At 36.7% G+C, this 22,974-nt stretch overlaps 1 protein-coding gene across 1 annotated transcript in view; it reads right to left on the reverse strand.

Moving 5' to 3' along the window:
- Positions 1-657: 657 nt before the first annotated feature.
- The window catches only part of LOC126980146 (glucose-6-phosphate exchanger SLC37A2), a 38,158-nt gene continuing 15,841 nt past the window's right edge, over positions 658-22,974 (reverse strand). Inside the window, exons 5-14 of the mRNA XM_050829728.1 lie at positions 21,900-22,032; positions 18,306-18,454; positions 17,852-17,917; positions 15,185-15,229; positions 13,522-13,717; positions 11,420-11,568; positions 6,079-6,202; positions 5,480-5,557; positions 3,492-3,603; positions 658-3,071 (exon numbers count right to left, since the gene is read on the reverse strand). Coding sequence (XP_050685685.1) covers positions 2,996-3,071; positions 3,492-3,603; positions 5,480-5,557; positions 6,079-6,202; positions 11,420-11,568; positions 13,522-13,717; positions 15,185-15,229; positions 17,852-17,917; positions 18,306-18,454; positions 21,900-22,032 — 1,128 coding nt within the window. The 3' untranslated portion in view covers positions 658-2,995. The remainder of the gene's footprint in view (positions 3,072-3,491; positions 3,604-5,479; positions 5,558-6,078; positions 6,203-11,419; positions 11,569-13,521; positions 13,718-15,184; positions 15,230-17,851; positions 17,918-18,305; positions 18,455-21,899; positions 22,033-22,974) is intronic.

Below are 22,974 nucleotides of genomic sequence, written 5' to 3' on the forward strand. Positions count from 1 at the left end.
TGGTAATAATAATAGTAAATGTAAACGAAAGACAAAATGTCTATTCACGAACTTCGTATCGATCTTCGGATCCGAAACACTTTCGCAATAGGAAAATGTAAGATTCGTCAACCGAAATTCGTATTTCGATTTTGGTAATAGGGCTCCTGATGCCGAGTTGAACGACATAAACCAACAATAAAAACGCGCCAGATGATAAATGATCACATACGCGCTTCCTAAAATGCGTTGGATATTCATTGCAGAGTGAGTTTATTTCCTTTTCCACAGAGTCATCAAAAGGGCACTAACCTGAATAACGAAACTCCATCCTTTTTTATGATTGCATTTGCTGTTATTTTGGAAAGTTTTTCACTGAACACTGTCATTGCATGGCGTTGTATTCAAAGCGCGTTCGAAACACAACTGAATGAATACTCTGCCTAATAGACGCGTAGGTCGAGTTTTGCTTCAGACAATTTTTGAGTGCGATTGTGGGTACTGTAAAATAAAGTAAGTAGGTACGATATTCCACGTACAACCAAACTGAAAACCTTTCCTCTGTGACCCAAATGCTCGTCTCTCTTAAGTATATATATACCTAATCAAACAAGACCACCAAATACTTTTTTATTATCTTATCCTACAGGTGCTGACTGGCAGGAATGAAACAAAAAATACATTAATTATATGTTTATTTATAAACTATATACAATATATACATACAATAGTCACTGTTTGTTAAGTCTTGTCCAGTCAAATGTATCTATTAACGGGAAAGGGAAAATTCCAAATTTCAGACGACATTCGTAATCAAGTCATAGATAAAATATAAAAGTAAGTACTTTAGGTTCCATGCAGTTATATGAATCTACCGATATTGCATGTTGTGTGGCTTTTGTGCGCTTGGAATCCCATATCTAAATTAATGGAAAAAATTCAATTTCCTTCCTTAATTACTAGCCTCGTAAGATATCAATATAGATTGGGCAAATAAATGCACAGCACAGCGGAGTTATTGGTAGCTCTTGCGGTAAAAACCTTACCACAATAACACAGTCAAGTTGTAATTATATTATATAGAAATTGTAAATTTTATTTAAGGAAAGACGAAAGGAGGATGGCGCGAATGGACCCACATAATTTAAAAATTTAGGAATGATCGTACAAGTACAAGTTTATATTAATTATAAACATACGTTTATATGATGTTTATATAAAAATTATTGAGGCGCTAAGATATGGGAGTCAAAAGAAAGAAATTATTATAATTTATTAAAAAATAAGTACTAACGGAACGTTTTGTGCAATTGACGTCTGAATTTTTTTGACATGACTGTCATTTTTTGGATGTTCTGACACCATCAAACTATCTATACCTACTCAAATCAGTAATTCAGAATAATTCACAATAAGATTATTATGTTTTTTGATACTCAAATCAGTAGGTAAGTATGTTTAAGATTCGATACCTGCTTGAAACAAGAACGAATTGTAAATCCTCAATTATTAGCTGCTGGCCAACCTTCCACATATATTATTATTATTTATATTATAGATATTTTATTTTAGCAGACAGTAATTAGGCATAGACAGAAGATACAAATTATTGATTCAACAATAGATACTGATTAATAAGTAGGTTATATTTTACTTTTAAGTATATCTTTTTTCTCCCACTTTTTTAGATTTAGGTACATACGATTTGCTTTTTTCTTACTTTTATTACGTTCTACAATTATTAATAAGTTTCCATGATGTACGCCACTTCTTTCAGTGGGTCCCAAAATACATGCATTCTCGCCATCCTTCTTTGTCATCATTTATGAGTACCTACTTATTATAACTGTGCAGAATAACTATATTACTGAATTACATTACTAAATCATACAAAAAAAACCAAGTAGGTAATTCGTCTTTGTATCGTTATTTCTGTTCATTATAATATAATAAATAATACTTCTCATTTTCATATCACTGATACAAAAACGTAGGACTGTTACTATTGATCGACCAGCGATCGCTTTTGACATTCAAAATTCAAGTAAAGTAAACTAACAATTAACAACTGTTGAATATGTATGTGGTAAGGTGTCTCTAGGCAATTGAAACGTTACCTTTATTCAATTATATTGCTCTGAAAATATAACCAGATTTTATTAAATTAAATGAGCGAAATAAAACTAATAAATGCAACCAGTTATATACAAAGTTCAACCCGACTTATTTTACATAAAATACAGAATTTGGTTGCCGTTATTTTCAACTACATAGAGATATACTAAAATATACTATTATACAACATCTATACATGTTATATTATGCACTGACTTCTATACCATAATGCTAACACCAGGAACAGACATAAACTTATAAAGCCTACTACTCAGCTAAGTCGAGTTAGTAAGTCTTTTGTGGGACGATGCATATGCTTTTACAAGATCCCAGAAAATGTCCAAAACAAAAGAATTGAGTTATTCAAAAGAATTGTTAAGAAACGTTTGTGTGATAAAGGTTACTATAACATAAATTACTTTCTTAATGATACCACAGATTGGGAATGGAGCGACAGCCCTCAGGCTATTAAATAATAAGTTAAATTGAACAATATTACCCTGTAAACATATTTTATCGATGAAAAAAAAGCCCGTAGAGATTGTTGCGCCCATTCTTCTCGGGACTGAGGCGTTCATTTTGGAATGGGTGGTAGTTTTTGACTTTCAATAAGTGATGTCACATCCTATTTAGAATTAAAATATTTAAATTTGAATTTCATGCTCCCGCTCTGTATCTCAGGCCCCGACTGCATTCAACTCACGCGCTACCTGTAGATAGCTGCCTAGCATATATATATTATAGAAGTCAATGTTCAGATAGGAATTGAACTATTTGACAATATGAAACAATTAAAATTACATACAATACTGTTTATAATGTACACACGGTAACTTTCGATACACACTGTACTATACACAGGTACAAGAGGTACCGCGCATATACCCGGTTACCAACTTGACTACTCGATTCGAACTAGCCTCGGGTTGGCGAGTCGTCTGTCGTGCCTTAGTTTGGCTACTTCACACTTAGCTATCCTGAAAATAAAGGTTAAGCGGATATGAAAACAACCTTTTATAAATAGATATTTCGATGTTTTTCCTCAGCAAATCCATTCCTGGTCTGTTGTCTTTAACAATGCGCTATGTTGGATTGAAGTGACGTCACTTAGCTTACAATAGTGCATTGCTTAGAAAATTTATTGAATTAGGCGTTACTTTGCGGAAATCCATAATTATACAAATGATTTAAGTTTTCTTTAGTGTTAATTCCGCCAATATTTGTTTTTAAAACAATTCGACACGTGTTTCACCTCTACACGAGGCATCCTCAGGACGTGTTGTCTCGCCAAAATCTGGCACGAGACAGTCGTGTCATTTACCAATTACCATCAGCTGAACGTCCAACTTGTCTCGTCCCTTATTTTCATTTAAAAAAAGTTATTTTCCAATTGTTACCTAAGTAGAAGTAGCAGGGCCAGTACATCACAAGAGATGAGCATGTAGAACACGTGGCTCCAGTCACCCGCGCTGGAGACAACTCCCGCTAGCATGGGGCCCACAGCTGCCCCTATAAACAACATAAATAAAATAAATAAGCCGTTCATTTCTTGCTTTTACAAAGTTTTTTAAATACTGTAAGTCGATTTAGTTAGCAAGAACCCCTGATTGGGTAAAGGCCTCCTCCAAAGATGTCCACGCGTCTCTATCCTGTGCTACGTCTATCCGGTTTGGGCCAGCTGTCCGTCTGAGCTCGTCTTCCCGTCTGGTTAGTGGTCTCCCTCGGCTTCTCTTGCCCGCTGAGCCGCTCCACCATGTTACTCTCGCAGTCCATCTCTGGTCTGTACATCTCCAGCCAGCCCATTTATTACACAAACATCATATATTTCAACAATTTCTATAATTTGCGCACAACGCACCGCAGAACGATAAAGAAAAAATGAACAACCGCGATACGAGTTCCATAAATGCCTGATTGCCTTCAAAAGAAGGGAGAGCATGTTCTAGATGGTAAATGATCTTCGCAGCTCACTCTCTGCAACGCCAAAGGAATCACAGAAGCGTCACCGGTTGATTTGTTTTTTTTTATGAAAGAGAGGATAAAAAGCATCAGCGAACGGGGTCACGGTTTACGTGGTCACCGCCACCAATATTATCTTGCAACACCCGAGGAATCACAAGAGAGTGAAGGTATCCATGTCGTATCGTCCCGGAAACACCGCACAAGGAAGCTCATTCCACAGTTTGGTCGTACGTGGAATAAAGTTCCTTGAAAATCGCACTGTGGAGGAATGCCACACACCCAGATGTTGGGATGATATCCTAATTTGTGGCGTGTCGTGCGAAGGTGGAATTCGGCGGCAGAAATAAGGTCAAATTATTAGAGAAAACAGAATTGCAGTGTTTTCTTTGCACAAAATGGAGCCGTCGATAATTTTCCAGACACTTCAAAAGCAAGATATCAGTCTTATATCGTACTATCTATAGATAAACCGACACATCCTTAGTCGAAGATTATGAAGGATCGATACGGGCGCGTGCTGTTAAGAGTTAGAAAGGCTGTTAAGGCCAGAAATCGCTGAATTCGGAAATCTCCTTTGCACTGAGGAAAATAATTTCTCACTTTAATAGCACTATAATAAGCAAAATGACCAAAGTATTGGGTGCTACCTCCAAAGAAGCTTCAAAAGTGGTCGAATAATCATGGTTTGGTGGAAGGTGTCTTAATATGAAGAAGTCGGAAAGCTTAATTTTTGTGAAAAAGGAGTAAATATTTCAACCAATGTGTATCAAGAGACTGTCGTAGATTATGTAATGAAACCTCAGACTTGTGGACTGTATATTATGGTAAATTTGACATGGCCTTTTAAACTTGATAAAAAATTCACTGTGTAAGTTGTGGTACTATGGTACCAGTGGGCGACTCCTTTGCACAGGATGCCGGCTAGATTATGGGTACCTCAACGACGCCTATTTCTGCCGTGAAGCAGTAATGTGTAAGCATTATTGTGTTTAGGTCTGAAGGGCGCCGTAGCTAGTGAAATTAGTTTATTTGCCCAGACAAATAAGACTTAACATCTTATGTCTCAAGGTGACAAGCGCAATTGTAGTGCCGCTCAGAAGTTTTGGGTTTTTCAAGAATCCTGAGCGACCCTGTATTGTAATGGACAGGGTGTATCAATTACCATCAGCTGAACATCCTGCTTGTATCGTCCCTTGCCGTCATAAAAACAGCAATATAGGGTTGTGGCATGAGAACCAAACGAATGCAACTAATTTCGTGTACGTGACATGCCTAAATACGAGTACCGATTCGCAATGGAACAAATCGGTACGACCGCAGACAGCGTGTGGAGTAGGGGGACGCCGTTGTTTGCATACCGCACCCAATCGTTCCTGTATCTAGTACCTATATGTTAGTTAAATTTGTTAATACATGAACTCACCTATACTGCCAGTGCCATCTATGATTGCGGTGACCGTCGCCAGTGCCCGGGCGTTGCCACAGAGACTGGAGTGAGTACCTGCCCACCAGAATATTTGTTTAAACATTATTCATCTTCCTTTTTAATTGTAAAAAAACAACAATCTAACTGACTAATTTCGGAAAATCGTTTCAATCTATACTCTATAGATTAAATGTTTTAAGTTATAGATTAGTTATATATATATTTACTTAGTAGTCGTTAAATTTTGAAACACCTTGTATATTTCTCAATAAATTATTTCTTTTGTTGATACAACTTTTACATAATTTACTCGAACGTATCGACTTAGATCAGGACCCGAGTTTAATAAACTTAAGTTATTGTAAAAAACCTCGAACAGTAGAGTGTGCGCATCCACCTACTCTCACTTTATAAAAAAAAAAGATATTATGTAAAAGTTGTACCAACAAGAGATAAATTTCAAGTAATATACAAGGTGTATCAAAAATTAACGACATGATGTAGACATGTTCAGGACCACCCTCAAAAAATGGAGCCCAAAAAAGCATTTTATTTTTATATTCATAAAAAAAAATTGGGAAGGAGTTTTTGCTCACCCAGCTCCGCGCTGACGGCAGTCGTGATGAGCGCGTAGGGTCCGTTGACGAGCACGCCAGCTGCCACCAGGAGCGTCACGTTCAGTACATACGACGTGGCGCCCCACCATTGGTACAGGAGCAGCTGCGGGACATCATTCACCATTTGTTATGTTTTTAAAGTGATAACCCTCTCTTCTAGGATTAATACACAACTAAAATTTGAAAACATAAGGAGAGAGGCCGTGGATTCGAGACCCGCATCGTTCATAACATTTTGTTTTCAAACTTTATTTGTGTATTAATCCTAGAAGTGAGGGTTATTACTTTAAAAACATAACAAATTGTTTAGATTTACAAGAGCGACATCTCAATTCAATTTCGTAATATGCAAATATTGGGGTTGAGCAGGTTATCAACTGTAAAGTAGATCCTGTAGATGAAGCCACAACCTGAGAGTTGAACAAAGCATACAAGATTAAATGACAATACGTCACTCGGACTGTTAGCTCACTTGGCAGAGCACCGGCACGGAACGCCAGAGGTCGTGGCTTCTAGTCCCGCATCGTTCATAAAATTTCGTTTTCAAATTTTATTTGTGTATCATTCACATTGGCATCTTATAGGCAATTAGGCAGTGCCTACCTCGTTACGAACCTAAATAAACATAGCACTAGTGTTAAAGTTAATTTACTTTAATTTGGTTCCGTTATTCTTAACCGACTTCAAAAAGGAGGAGGTTCTCAATTCTATCGGTATTTTTGTTTATTTATTTGATTTATGATCCGATTTACGTAATTCTTCTATAATTCGTTGCGGAATAGACGCCATTTGGTGCCATGAACACTTTTGTCTACCTGGATGATATAATTGTTTTTTTGTGTATGGCTTTTTTTAGGAGTTTTCATTCAGGTTGATGATATATTATTATTATTGACTGACACTAAAAATATATATGATTTAAGTTTTCTTTAGTGTTAATTCCGCCAATATTTGTTTTTAAACAATTCGACACGTGTTTCGTCTGTAAACGAGGCATCCTCAGGACGTGTTGTCTCGCCAACATCTGGCACGAGACTCAACGGTTTCCAACGGCTATACAAAACAGTTAGTGAACAGATTAATTAAAAATAAACAAAAACAAAAACATTTAATTAATTCAGAACTTTATCTCGTCCCACCACAATCATATACCAAATATGTGGGTATTTTGACATATATTAAAAACGTGCCAGATTTTGGCGAGACAACACGTCCTGAGGATGCCTCGTGTAGAGGCGAAACACGTGTCGAATTGTTTAAAAACAAATATTGGCGGAATTAACACTAAAGAAAACTTAAATCATTTGTATAATTATGGATTTCCGCAAAGTAGGCGTTACTTCAATACATTTTCTGACACTAAAAAGTAAAAAATAAAAAAACTACGTTTAAAAAAAGTCTTATTAAGTCACCAACTTAAAACCTATCAATATGTAGCACATATAAATAATAGTATGTTATTAATATTAAAGGTAAAGGTTTGCATAAGAGGTGTATTATATTAGATTTTTAGTTATTTGATACTTTTCAGTTCCTGAAGTCAGTTATTTTAAACGTTTTTTTTTATAATCAAACTTCTATTTATCACCCACTCATAATTTTTTTCCTTATGCTATATACTAAATACCTACGGTAAGCAATCTTTTTATATTACAAAGCTCAACTAAGACTAGTTAGATCCACAATGCCTACCTTACTAGAAAACCAGTGGGAGGCTCCTTTGCACAGGATGCCGGCTAGATTATGGATACCACAACGGCGCCTATTACTGCCGTGAAGCAGTAATGTGTAATCATTACTATGTTTCGGTCTGAAGGGCGCCGTAGCTAGTGAAATTACTGGGCAAATGAGACTTGGCATCTTGTGTCTCAAGGTGACGAGCGCAGTTGTAGTGCCGCTCATAATTTTTGGGGTTTTTCAAGAATCCTGAGCGGCACTGCATTGTAATGAGCAGGACGCATTAATTACCATCAGCTGACTGTCCTGCTCGTCTCGTCCCTTATTTTCATAAAAAAAACTAATGCACGCCCATAATTGACTTCTAGACTCACAATCGCCTACTAAAAAGTCGTCAAACATATCCGTGCGGGCTTGTATATACGTAAACATTAACTAACAGATAAAATTTATTGAAATTAACACCTTATTTCTTGGTAATAACGTGCAAAGTCTACTGTATACGCTCATAAGAAGCTCACTGATGATGGTGCGAAACGTCGTCGGTGATGTATTTTGTTTTAGCAGTTGAAATGTAAATCTGTAATTTGAAATGTAAGTATCTCATATTCTCTCTTTTTACTGTCTCGCTTTTTCGTTTCATCGACTTTCAAATCACAACGATGCTATGGAAGTTTTCAAATATACACTAAAAATGTTTTTACAAAATTGTTTTAAAAGTATATAGTTTTGCTATGTCTTCTGCAATAGTACTTAACACTTACGGCCGTTCCCAATATTCAGTCTATCTCTTACTTGAGATAAAAATCGTAACTATCGTTGACTTTTCTGTCCCTATAAACTTATCGATCGTAACTCACCTTATAGAACCGCGATTGAAGTTTGTATGAAAATTGCAATTCACGCGTCCCAATATAAGGCGATAAGAATGACTTTTCGGGTATATTGAGGCAGCTTCAGATCATTGACAGCTAATTACAGACAGTAGAAGGTAGCAATTTATCTCCATCTGTAGATAGTATATTGGGAACGGTAGTAAGTATATTTGTGAGATATAGAACCTTACAAACTACCCTATTGAAAGAGTATTATACAAAAAAAAAATACAAAATGTTTATTTTCTTTATAAAGTATGTACATAAATCAACATTCATGATTGGAGGCTCCTTTTAAGCACTATAGCACCTGTGTTAGAAGACTCCGCTCTTCCATACCTTATTAATACTTAAAACATTATTTGCAGACAATCAAAACATACTCTAATTACTAAGATATAAATCTAAGATAATAATAATAATAATAAAAATCATCATTTATTCAACTAAAAATATGTGGTACAAAATGTTTTGTGCCCTACCCTCTGCGATAGGATACCCTGAGTTGCAGAGGCTAGGTCCTTCTGAAGGCTATACATTATTAAACATAATTAACACACTCACTAAAAAGAGGTATGTGTGTGTGTGTATGTGTGTATGTGTGCGTATGTGTGTATGTGTGCGTGTGTGTGTAAGTGTGTGTGTGTGTGTGTGTGTGTGTGTGTTTGTTTTATTTATTTTTATTAAGTCTTTGTTAGTATGTCAAACTGCACAGGATTAAATAAATGTTAGTAATTGAATATTAAGTTTTAATTTTAAGAACGTTTTCTGTATCGTCGTATTTTAATACTACTAGCCATGATTTTAAAGATTTTGTTAAGATGTATGTACACTAAGAAATAAGATGTATGTGTGTTGTGAGTGATAAGTAAGGTGTGAGAGATATTATGAAGTGTGTGTGAGTGAGTGTGTATTTGTGATCAAATGAATGAATCTTTTATAAGTATGTCTGAAAATGAAAATTTTTGTTTACGTAAACTTACAAAAAGTATCTGTAAATATTCATAAAATGTTCACAAGTGCGCAAAAGCATCAAAAAGTAAATTAGGTAAGTAATAAAAAATACGTCAGTGGATGCCACAGGGTCGCAGAGACTCGCGATATGCATGGTACTGTACTCCAAACTTCTTTATCTTCAATATATTCCTGAATATTATAGTAACCTTTTTCCATTAAAACAGTTTTTATATATGTCTTGAATGTTTTGTCAGGCAATTCTGTTATGGTCGTGGGGAGCTTTCTATAGAATCTAATGCATAGTTTCTCAACCTTATTTTGCTCACCGCCAACTTTGAGAATATGTTTTTTTCTAGAGTATTTTCGTCTATTTTTTGCCTTTTTAGACTATATTTTATAAAAAAAAAAAGTCTCAAACGCCCACAAGGGGGCGTTATCGCCCTAGTTGAGAACCTATGTTCTAATGTCTTTTTTTTATGGAATAGGAGGACAAACGAGCGTACGGGTCACCTGTTGTTAAGTGATCACCGCCGCCCACAATCTCTTGCAACACCAGAGGAATAACAGGAGCGTTGCCGGCCTTTAAGGAAGGTGTACGCGCTTTTTTTGAAGGTAACCATGTCGTATCGTCCCGGAAACACCGCACAAGGAAGTTCATTCCACAGCTTTGTAGTACGTGGAAGAAAGCTCCTTGTAAACCGCACTGTGGAGTACCGCCACACATCCAGATGGTGAGGATGATATCCCAGGCCACAAGGCCAGGACACGCCACAAGTTATTGTGGCGTGTCGTGCCTAGGTGGAATTCGGCGGCAGGAATTAGGTTAAACAGCTCTTCGGAACACTCCCCGTGATAAATGCGGTAAAAGACACACAAAGAAGCGACGTCTCTACGCAACGCCAAGTGATCCAGCCGTTCACAGAGCACTGGGTCCCCGGAGCACGCGGTCAAATGGATCGAGCTGATACTGGGGTGCGCCAGACCAGAGATGACAGTAATACTCCATGTGTGGCCGGACCTGCGCTTTGTAGAGCGCTAGAATGTGGGCCGGCTTGAAGTATTGCCGTGCTCTATTAATGACGCCCAGTTTCTTTGAAGCTAATTTGGCTTTGCCCTCCAGATGGCCACGAAATTGGCAATCGCTCGAGATTTCGAGACCCAGTATTCCGATACTAGGCGAGGCTTTTAGGTAAGTGTTGTCGAAGAGCGGTGATACGACAAATGGGGTTTTTTTTAGTGGTAAACGCGCAAACTTGAGTCTTCTGGGTGTTAAATTGGACAAGGTTCAATTTACCCCATTCCGCGACCTTCTCAAGAAAGGACTCGATAGAAGACACAAGTTTCTCCCGGCACTGGTCGACGATTTCCCGAGAGAGACCTGCATGGCCCGTGTATACAGCATCACCAGTACTGTCATCTGCATAGCAATGCATGTTGGAGGTGTCCAACATATCATTGATATGCAGAAGAAACAGCGTAGGAGATAGCACACACGCCTTGGGGCACTCCAGCATTCACGGGCTTCGGGTTCGAGTAATGTCCGTCGACAACGACCTGTATGCTGCGCCCAGTGAGGAAGCTGGAGGTCCACTTGCACAAGCTTTCGGGAAGCCCAAATGACGGAAGTTTGGAGAGGACCGCCTTGTGCCATACACGATCAAAGGCCTTCGCTATATCCAGGCTAACTGCCAGGCCTTCCCCCTTGCTTTCAATAGCCGCAGCCCGTTAGGTTAGGTTAGGTGTCTATAATGAAATGTTTGTGTTAAATTAGTGCTATATGCTAATAGTACTATGAAACAAATGTTACTCACAGTGGGAGCGCAAAGTGCGTAGAACACCACACACACGATAGCGGGCACGCCCACGGCGTCTGCCAAGAGACCAGCGACGATGGCCCCCGCCACGCCCCCGACGTCGAACGCTGTGCTCAGCTCGCCTGATTGACGGGGGGTCAATGAAGCTGGTACAAACAATAAGGTGATAAGAATCAACGCAACTCATAATAAATATTTTTTATCTACACCCATGCTTTAAATTCTCTGTTAAAGATTCTGAAACAGTTAGCTTATTGCCAACATTAAAACACCCAATGTTCTAATAACCATTACATCATCCAAACGAGTGTTGTAATGTTGTACTGAATTTGATAATAACACTCCTATTTTTTTTTCAATCCCTTCATACTCAAAGAGTTTTAACAGACAGCCACTTTCTTATTGCTCGATGCGTGGCATCTTTATGAATTTCAAAAAAAGAACATATTCGTTTACGCGCGTTTCACACAACCAGACCGTCGCGCGCCGTAAAAAAATTAGGTTATTCGAATCCACGCCATTTTTCTTCGATATTTTTATTGTTTTGTTTAGAAAAAAAGAGCGATTCATTTTAAACGCTGCAAAAGAACATAATATTCAAGTGAATTTTAATTATTGCACTACACAAAATGTAAATTACTACTAAAATAAATAATTCTTTCATTAATACTTAGTTTATTTGTCAATATATTAATCAGTAATGGATGATATTAGGTTACTAGTAGGACTGGCTGTTTTAATGTTAGCAGTAAGCTAACAGTTTCAGTATCTTTAAGAGGATTCATATTCTGGGTGTAGATAAAGTCTTGTATGCAACTGTTGATAATTAGGTATTAAAACACTCATGTGACACTATTATCACACTAGGCTTCACCTCGTGAGATAAATCCACATTCGTGTTTTAATACCCCTTATTACACAACATTTGCATAAATAACTATTATTGAAGAGTACAGACTGGTGTTAAGGCATCACCGCTCAGGAATCATTCTCTGGTCTTGGAGGTGCCCGAGGAATTTTGCCAGCCGTTTAGGGAGGCGTAAACGCATTTTTTGAAAGTTCCTTGAAATCGTTCTGTCTTCTTTAATATTAAAAATGACATCAAAAATAATTCTTAAGGAATTAATTTTGAGAAATATATATGCCTTTTTTATACGCTACAGCAGAATAGAAAAATTCTCTGCATTACTTTGAAGTTGGTTGGTTGAAGAGACAAAGATATTTTTCTTGTTAGTGTCAGAAAAAGATTTAGTCATCCATAGTATTTGTACAAAAAAGGCAATTAAAGCAGTGAACGAAAGAGTTTGAAAAAAATCCTGTCCGAAAGCAAAATATTTTTAGTATGCCTCCGACCTGAGAAGATCGGGCACAAAGAACTCAACGGGCCTTACCTTTTTTTCTTAATTTTGTAACAATATAATATGTAGTATCATACACTAATATTTTTAATTAAATAGCTGGAGGGTGTTCGCTTCATTCCCAATCTGTGGTATCATTAAGAAAAACATTTATGTTATAGTAACCTTAAAAACACATTTTTTTTAACAATTCTTTTGAATTCTTAACTCATTTGTTTTGTAAATTTTCTGGGATCCATGTTTTACAAGCATATCCATCGCCCTCGTTTGTTACTCGTGTTAACATTATGTTTTTCGCAGTTTCTATCAAATTCGTTAATGTACTTATAATAATAATACTTTATTTCAGACCCTTGATCCATAGTACAAGACACACTATAAAATATATAATTAAAATAAAGTCAACAACGTAAATTACAAATAGGAACTAGGTTGCAATATCCACCCAGCGTCTATATATTGCTGATAGCATCAGCCTGTCAGACAGACTCGTGATAGTGCCGTTATTACACGTCTCAACCCTGGACATGAACGATGCATTTCTTTTACGCTGAATAAAATTAAACGAACATTATGAACATACAGAACATTATCAAGAATATATTGAAGTGCAACAGTCAAAATGTTTATTTCTTAATTTTTTTCTAATATCTCGGGAAATGAATATAACACCTAGAGCCATATGACAACCTCGAGTACCAACCACTTTAAAACTAGTCAAGAAACTTTGTGTGAACGTACTTGAAGACTTGATGTAGAGTGGCAGCCAGTACAGGAAGGTGTAGCTGACGAGCTTCGCGAAGAAGAGAGACATCGAGAACTCTATCACGCCCGGGATCCGCAGGGCGCGAGCGAGCGACACGGGCGAGGGAGACGCGGGGGCCGGGCCGCGGGGGGGGAGCAGCGACGTGTGCTCCGACACCGACTCGTCCTCGTACTGGAACAGAATAAACGTGTAAAGTTGATAAGCATGTGCAAGCACATTCAAAATGAAAGATGACATATTAACAATATTAGTTGACAGATAATTTTATGATGTATCTTTTCATAGATAAAATCCTTTGTTTAAATCACATTATACACATACACATATAATATATACCTATTTATGACAATAAGGGAAGAGACGAACATGACGTTCACAATGCAGTGCCGCTCAGGATTGTTGTAAAACCCAAAAATACTGAGCGGCACTCCAATTGCGCTCGTGTCCTTGTGACATAAACGTTAGGTCTCATATGCACAGTAATTTCACTAGCCACGGTGGCCTTCAGACCGAAACACAATAATGCTTACACATTACTGCTTTACAGCATAAATAGGCGCCGTTGTGGTACCCATAATCTAACTGGCATCCTGTGCAAAGGAGCCTCCCACTGGTAATAACTACCATCTAATCCAATCTAATTCATGTCTGTAAAATATTAAACCCCTTTTGACTGTCAGATCATATTTTATGTATCATTTAAGTCTTTTTTAGAGCTGTGGATTATGTATAAATAAATAAATATTGCTAATTAGCGTGCAAAGTTTATAAACATATTATAAAGCGTTGCCTAAGCGCGACAAAAGCTCACTTTAGCCGTTCTAGTCATTTTTTGTATTAAGTTCAGAGCGCAACTGTTGGTTGCAGCTTATTTTCCACCTCAGTTCCGATATTGCATATCTGGACAGGAAGATATGGCACTTTGTTATCTCTACGTCGCTGTTGGTCATTTTATCCAGCGCGGCAAAGTGTATATTGGCTTGCACGAAACCCCAATACGGGAGTGTTCCGAAGACCTGTGTCACCTGATTGCTGCCACCGAATTCCACCTACGCACGACACGCAACAAATTACGTACGACATGGGCACCTTCAATAAAGCGCGTACAAGGTGTGATAAGGCCTTAAAGGCCGGCAACGCTCCTGTGATTCCTCTGATGATGCAAGAACTGTGGGCTGCGGTGATCACTTAACACCAGATGACTCGTACGATCGTTTATCCTTCTTTTCCACAAGGCTAGGCCAAGATAATTCACTAAAGTCAAATCACATTGATTCTCATTATATCTCTCAAACAAACTCCACAAATTCTGCGCAATATTTAGCTTCACTATTTCTATATTTATGTGACAAATTTCTAGCATCGAGCAGACAGCCAATACAGGCTAAGTGCTACGCATTTCGTTTATAAAGAATTCCACCAAATTACCAAAAAATATTTATAAATTTGTTTTTTTTTTTAATTTAGAATATTAAAGCTAAAATGTATGTCATTTTGTGAAAAAAAGTTTCACGTGTATCGTAGTTTCGTAAAACCATTTGCTTATTTTGTCAGTTCCTTTTCCAGCATTAGTGAAAGCATTCATTGGCCCGAGACTTCGATGCTCTATGAACAATAGCATTCATGTTAAGTACTTACCGGCGGGGAGTTGGCCGAGTGTCTATTGGGTCGTAGGCTCGCCGTCTGAAGAAAAAACCATGCTGTCATTATATGATGTAAAAAACGGCGTGTACTTAAGACTATACGACAGAAGATATAACGTTATCAAGACGAGGTTAATAATACGAAATACAACTTGTTCAACAATCATAGATGGCGCTATACTTTATTTTGGATTCACAGACACACGCTCTTAAAGATTATTGTAATATTACCTATTCAGATTAATTTTAAATGGTTGGATAAACGTCAACGAATTTTGAAAAATCGGTTAATGCATTTAATAATCATTTAGGTTTTTATTACGTTCATACTTCATATTATATTAATAACATTGCTAAATTTAATTAATACGTAGTACATATTTCGTCAAAATAATATCAAATCAACGTTATCGTTCGCAAATTCGTCAACTGTTTTGAATTAAGCTGTTTTAGTGAGGCATTCCATTTCTTCATTTATTGCGAAAGACGTTGATTGAATTTATTAGATTACTATGTTCAACAGGTTTTTTCGTTGAAGAAAAACAGTTAATTCGTTAACGAATATAAAACTGTTAATAAAAATAGTTCAAATTATAAGTTCACTATAGTACAAGTACTATCAAGTTATAAGTGCACTACAGTACAAGCACTATCAAACTATAAGTTCGCTACAGTACAAGTACTATCAAGTTATAAGTTCACTACAGTACAAGTACTATCAAACTATAAGTTCGCTACAGTACAAGTACTATCAAGTTATAAGTTCACTACAGTACAAGTACTATCAAACTATAAGTTCGCTACAGTACAAGTACTATTAAGTTATAAGTTCACTACAGTACAAGTACTATCAAACTATAAGTTCGCTACAGTACAAGTACTATCAAGTTATAAGTTCACTACAGTACAAGTACTATCAAACTATAAGTTCGCTACAGTACAAGTACTATCAAGTTATAAGTTCACTACAGTACAAGTACTATCAAACTATAAGTTCGCTACAGTACAAGTACTATCAAGTTATAAGTGCACTACAGTACAAGTACTATCAAACTATAAGTTCGCTACAATACAAGTACTATCAAGTTATAAGTGCACTACAGTACAAGTACTATCAAACTATAAGTTCGCTACAGTACAAGTACTATCAAGTTATAAGTGCACTACAGTACAAGTACTATCAAACTATAAGTTCGCTACAATACAAGTACTATCAAGTTATAAGTTCACTACAGTACAAGTACTATCAAACTATAAGTTCGCTACAATACAAGTACTATCAAGTTATAAGTGCACTACAGTACAAGTACTATCAAACTATAAGTTCGCTACAGTACAAGTACTATCAAGTTATAAGTTCACTACAGTACAAGTACTATCAAACTATAAGTTCGCTACAGTACAAGTCCTATCAAATTAAACCTTCACTACAGTACAAGTACTATCAAATTATAAGTTCACTACAGTACAAGTCCTATCAAGTTATAAGTTCACTACAATACAAGTACTATCAAAGTATAAGTTCACTACAGTACAAGTACTATCAAATTATAACTTCACTACAGTACAAGTACTATCAAATTATAACTTCACTACAGTACAAGTACTATCAAATTATAACTTCACTACAGTACAAGTACTATCAAATTATAACTTCACTACAGTACAAGTACTATCAAACTTAATTTTAATTTCAACAATCGTATTGTTTAATTATTGTAAGGTTTTTATTGATAGTGAAAGATAAATTGATAGATTAAAAATGTGTATAATGAACTAAGAAACAGATTTACAGTTTGATTATTATTACTGATCGATACGCGGCGAGTCACTGTGCGATAGATCGCGTGTATCTTAACTACTGAATCATAACAATGTATTTTATAGCAAATATGTTACGGAGGGTAAGATGAATGATCTCATAAGGGAGACAAGTTGAAAATGAGTCCAGCTTATGCTTAAAATAATAGTTCAAAAAGCTTCCACAATGGCGCTGGTGTAGGCACAGGGTATGGTATGAAGTATGTAGTCAATAAATTTAATATTATTGTCGACTAAAGTAGTTAATTAGTGAAAATTTCAACAACTAACGTTGTACAAAATAATGTAGCAAATATAACCTTAAAGAATTATTATAGGGAAACGTGCACATAGAGTGATTTGTAGTTTTTTGATCTAAATTACTATAAGTAAGTAATGAAGTAGGTATTTGGTAGCAACTGTCCGATACAAGTTTCCACGCACACCTATTAATACCATTAAACCTATGTTTAATGTTATGCCATTTAAGTAAAGAACCGAGATCTTTAAAGTTATCGAAGAAAGACGTATTATTAATTCCCTAAGTTACCAAGTAATTTTGAACCTTATTAGTGAGAACATATGGTCCTTCGAGCCGGATCAGTCATAATTTTGTACAGGTTCGCTTGTACAATACTTAAAAAATAAAAGAAAACCATCGCGCTAATTGTTCATATATCGCTGATTAGCAATAACGTCGCCTAATTGTTAATAAAGAATTTTCATTCATTCAGTCAACCACAGACCACATAATGAGAAATTAAGAGGGAATAACCTGCATTTTTTTAGGTAGGCACTTAATTATTTTATATTCTTGCGTTTGCCTTATAATATGAAATTATGAATGATCAATGAATGATACCTGATCTCCCACGATGACTTGTGACGGCTCCTCCTCATCTGTCGACCTTCGGCTCTGTCTGCTCGGCTGTTGTACGACAAATTGATAATGTTTTTGACTGAATGGCTTTAGGCATAGATCTCGAGAGAGACACAAAGAAATATTACTGATTGGGGTTTTTTTTAAGTGACAAATCGAGCAAAACGTGATGGTAATTGATAGACAAATTATCTTGCCCCAAATTAGGCATAGCCTGTGTTATAGGTTGCAAGACAATGATATATTTAATACAATATACTTACTTAAACATACATAAATACATATAAACATCCATGACTCGGAAACAAAACATCCACATTCAACATATGATTGCACCTACCGGGGTTCGAACCCGGGACCTCTAGCTCAGTAGTCAGGGTCACTAACCATTCGGCTATATGGGTCTATATATCAGTGGAAGATATAAGATACATACGGAAGCGCGGTCGATGGCCAGTCCCACGCACCTTGGCTCGGGCGCCAGAAACAGGAACACCAGGAAGCCCACAGCTCCCATCACCAGCGCGGGGTAGAAGAACGACTGCGACCAGTCACCCTCCACGTACTCCGCAGCCATCACCGTGCCTGGGGGACCAATTAATAATAATACAGTCAAAACCGTTTATGGCGACATCGTTTAGAACCACATACCGGTTAAATTTACCAAAATCAAAGGTCCTGGCTGAATATTATATGACAGCCTTATCTAAAACATTGGTTTTTACGACATTGTTTACTACGACATACCGCATTAAGCGACCACATTTGGTTAATGTTTTCGGAGAATTATATCTGTAGAACGACGCTCAGCTGTATTGTAAACAATTTGAATAGGTAACTGTATCCACATCTGGCACAGTATAATAGTCAATGGCTATTATCGTAAAAGTAAACAAAGTTTAGGGTCTTTTGTAATTCTTAAACAGAGCACATGCATGCCGTAGCCTCAAGGCCCGCTTCGTCATATCTCTTAAGTCAGTTTGTTACTTATCTTTACACAAGACGCACCAAAACATTATTGTTAACTGTGAAAATTGTAACATGTCGCAAAAAAGAAAACAAATCAGTATCGAAGAAAAATCACATATTATTTCAAAGCTAGAGAAAGGAATTCCAAACAAAGACCTGGCAAAAGAATATGGTGTATCTCACACGACAATTTCAACCATTTGGAAAGAAAGGGAGAAAATTCAAATCTTTTACTACAAGAATTTTTTGAAAATGAAACGAGCCAGAACAACGCGGCATACGAAGATTGAGGAAGCTTTGTTAAAGTGGTTTAAATATCAAAGCACAAATAATGTGCCAATAAATGGACCAATTCTTCAACAAAAAGCAAACGATTTTGCTCAACGTTTTGGTGAAGATTTTGTTTGCTCGTCTAGTTGGATTCAACGTTTCCGGGCTCGACATGGCATTGTCGGCGGGAAAATGAGTGGTGAAGCTGCCAGTGTGGATAATGATGCTGTATACGAATGGATTACGCAAAAGTGGCCTACATTATGCGAAGGCTATAGTCCAGAAGACATTTATAACGCAGACGAAACCGGACTTTTTTTACAATATGACACCAGACAGGACTTTAAAATTCAATGGAGAGAATTGTTCGGGAGGAAAAATGTCCAAGACGAGACTAACGATCATGGTTGCAGCAAATATGACAGGATCCTGTAAAAGGAAGCTTTTAGTTATTGGGAAATCTAAGAAACCAAGATGCTTTAAAAACATACGCTCACTGCCGGTAACGTATGAAAACAATGTCATGGATGACATCGGAAATTTTTGAAAAATGGTCACGAAACTGGGACGCTGAATTAAAAGCAAACAATAAGAAAGTTCTTCTTTTAGTTGATAATTGTCCTGCTCATCCGGCTGTTACTAATCTGAAGTGTATTAAACTCGTGTTCTTACCACCAAATGTTACATCTGTACTGCAACCTATGGACCAATGTAATAAGATGTTTAAAATCTCGTTATAGAAGACTGCAAGTGTTAAAGTTAATATAAAGCATTGACAGTAATAATCAGAACAGCTTTACGGTTCTTGATGCCATCTTGATGATATCCGAAGCATGGGAAAAAGTTTCACAAAAAACTATAGCTAACTGCTTTAGGCATGCAGGTTTTAAAGATCTTACAAGTCTTATAACAAGAACCTCAGATGATGTGATTGACGACGATGAAGAGGACAATATTTCTTTGGCTCAATTAGCGCAAAATTTACGACCTGCTTTATGTACTACTGAAACAGACGAGTTCATTGATGTAGATCAGTCTATTGCAATTTGTGCACCAGCTACGGAGGATGATATTGTACGTGAAGTTCAAGAGGAAAATGAAAATGAACAGGAAGACTCGGAAGAACAATTTACAGTGCCAACTTTGATTGACGGTCTCAATGCTGTTAGTGTATTACGAAAGATTGTTCTTTTTAATGAAGAGTTCCACATGCAGGGAAATTGTGACGATACGCTGATTAAAATCCAACGTGAATTACAAAATGTGTATGCACGACAGAAGTGTTTCAAACAAACTAAAATTACAGATTTTATGCATACAAAAATGATGGAAAAATGATATTGTTCTTTTATATTATACGTTTGTATTGAAGTAAACAAAATCCAGTTTAATTTCCTACATGAATATACATATTATCTTTCCTATTAATACCTGTCACCGGTTGTTACAACTATCGGTTTTTACGACTCAATATGAGTAGTCCCTTCGATGTCGTTATAACAGATTTTGACTGTACTTTATTTAATTTTACACCCACTGCAAATAACTTATTAAATGTACAATATTTATTATATAATACTAATATTTTACTTTTTATCGTTAATTGTAATAATAATAACATTGAAAAACGGTGTTGCAGTGATATTAAAAGGGGTGGACCTCTAACCCCGAATCTAGTCAAAACTGTATCTTGGGGTCAGTGATTCCTCGACAAATGACAATGACAAACGAAATAATTAATAATAAATAAATAGGACCAATATAACTGTCTCATTCATATTGTAAATAAATTTCCAAGCAATTTGTTATGTATTAAAGTGTTAACCCTCACTTCTGCAATTAATTACACAAATAAAACTGAAAACAACATTTTATGAACGATGCGGGACTCGAACCCGCGACCTCTCGCGTCAATCTCATTTCAATTTCCTAATATGCAAATATTGTGGTTTGAGCAGGTTATCAATTACTGTAAAGTAGATCTTGTATATGAAGCCACAACCTGAGAGTTGAACCAAAGCATACAAGATTTTATCACCGATACGTCACTCCAACGGATAGCTCAGTTGGAAGAGTACTCGCACGGAACGCGAGAGCTCGTGGGTTTGAGTCCCGCATCGTTCATAAAATTTTGTTTTCCAATTTTATTCATGAGAACCAATAAAACGACTCGTGTTTCATATAACAATACGGACCAACATTATCTTTGTTGAAAAACCATGTGTCAATAACCATGGGTTCGAGCCCCGCATCGTGCATTTTTTTTTTGTGTAAATTAATTTCCTCTAAAATTTTATAACTAGCTATTTCTAAAGTTAAACTTCATTTGGCCGTTAGAGAATAATTATCAAAGTGAATTATTACGATGCGCGCGGACACTGACACCCTGACGTTAGTTGGTCAACTAGACCATTTGTATCATACTTCAGCTACCAAGCCTCTTGTTACTCATATGTCTACTGAACCATAACTAATAGTCGATAATTAAATAAATGTCAATTTATATCTTATTATATATAAATAAATTAATGATGTTCAATTACACGTTATTTAACTAAATTATGCGTTATATTTTCATTGGTTGTACTTAATACCTTCTTTATTAAAATATTGTTATTTCTACAAACATAAAACAGCACGAGGATTAAAATTTTAAAGGATATTTGTTTTATTATGCCAAAGAAGAATAACTTCATGCGTCCGTTCAATAAGTACACACATACACTTTTTATGATCTAAATCTTGTTAGGGTCCTACATTGTACATTCTACAACTAGCACAGAGAACTTACCCAGGATATTCCCAAGCGATGTGTGAGAGTTCCAGATGCCGAATATGAGACCTTTCTTGGTGTCTCCGAACCACTTGCCCACGACAGACACGGTACCCGGCCAGCCGGTCGTCTGCGCTATACCAGCCCCTGCCTGTAACCCATAAACATACATGATACCTTCACGATGAAACAATCACCCCACCGACATCGATTACCACCATACAAATGATCATCTACGCAATATAACGTAGTAAGCACTACGTACAGAAATAAAACAAAACGTGTCGATAAAATAAAGGTAATACGTATACGCAATATTAAGTGCTCTCCGGTGGCACCCCTTCTTCGGTAAGCACCATTTTTACGGGAACACTTTTTAGTATCGTGCCGCAAGCATTGCAATCAAGCCCATTGGAAAATTTACATTTTTTAGAAAGATCCTACGCCTCCGTTAAAGCCTCGCCTAGTATCGGAATTCTGGTTCTCGAAATCTTAAGTGATTGCCAATTCCGCGGTCTTTTAGAAGGCAAAGCCAAGAAGCTGGGCTTCGAAGAAGCTGGGCGTCATAAATAGAGCACTGCAATACTTCAAGCCGGCCCACATTCAAGCGCTCTAAAAAGCGCCGGTCCGGCCACATATTGGGTATTGCTGTCATCTCTGGTCTGGCGCACTCCCGTATCAGCTCGATCCATTTGACCGCGTGCAACGCAGAGCTGCTAGAATTGTCGGGGACCCAGTACTCTTTAAACGGCTAGATAACTTGGCATTGCGTAGGGACGCTTCATAGCGTCTTTTCTACCGCATTTATCATGGGTAGTGTTCCAAATTCACTCTCATAAGTTTTTCCCAAACGCGCCAACACCGCGACACAAATTCACAAAATTGTGTCTGACTTCCCTTCTTATTTGTTTGTTAATTGTCTAACTCATAAAACTTACATATTCTTCCAATTTTGAATAAAATATTCGAATTATAAGGCACATATTAGGATATAGGATAGGAATTATAAGGGCTTTTAGTGTGGATTCATGCATCATCTACTGTACTCAATAACTCTTGCGTTTATTACTTACTCGTGCAAGATTTGTAAAAT

The sequence above is a fragment of the Leptidea sinapis genome, chromosome 5 (genome assembly GCF_905404315.1).
Source record: "Leptidea sinapis chromosome 5, ilLepSina1.1, whole genome shotgun sequence".
In the NCBI taxonomy this organism is placed as follows: domain Eukaryota; kingdom Metazoa; phylum Arthropoda; class Insecta; order Lepidoptera; family Pieridae; genus Leptidea; species Leptidea sinapis.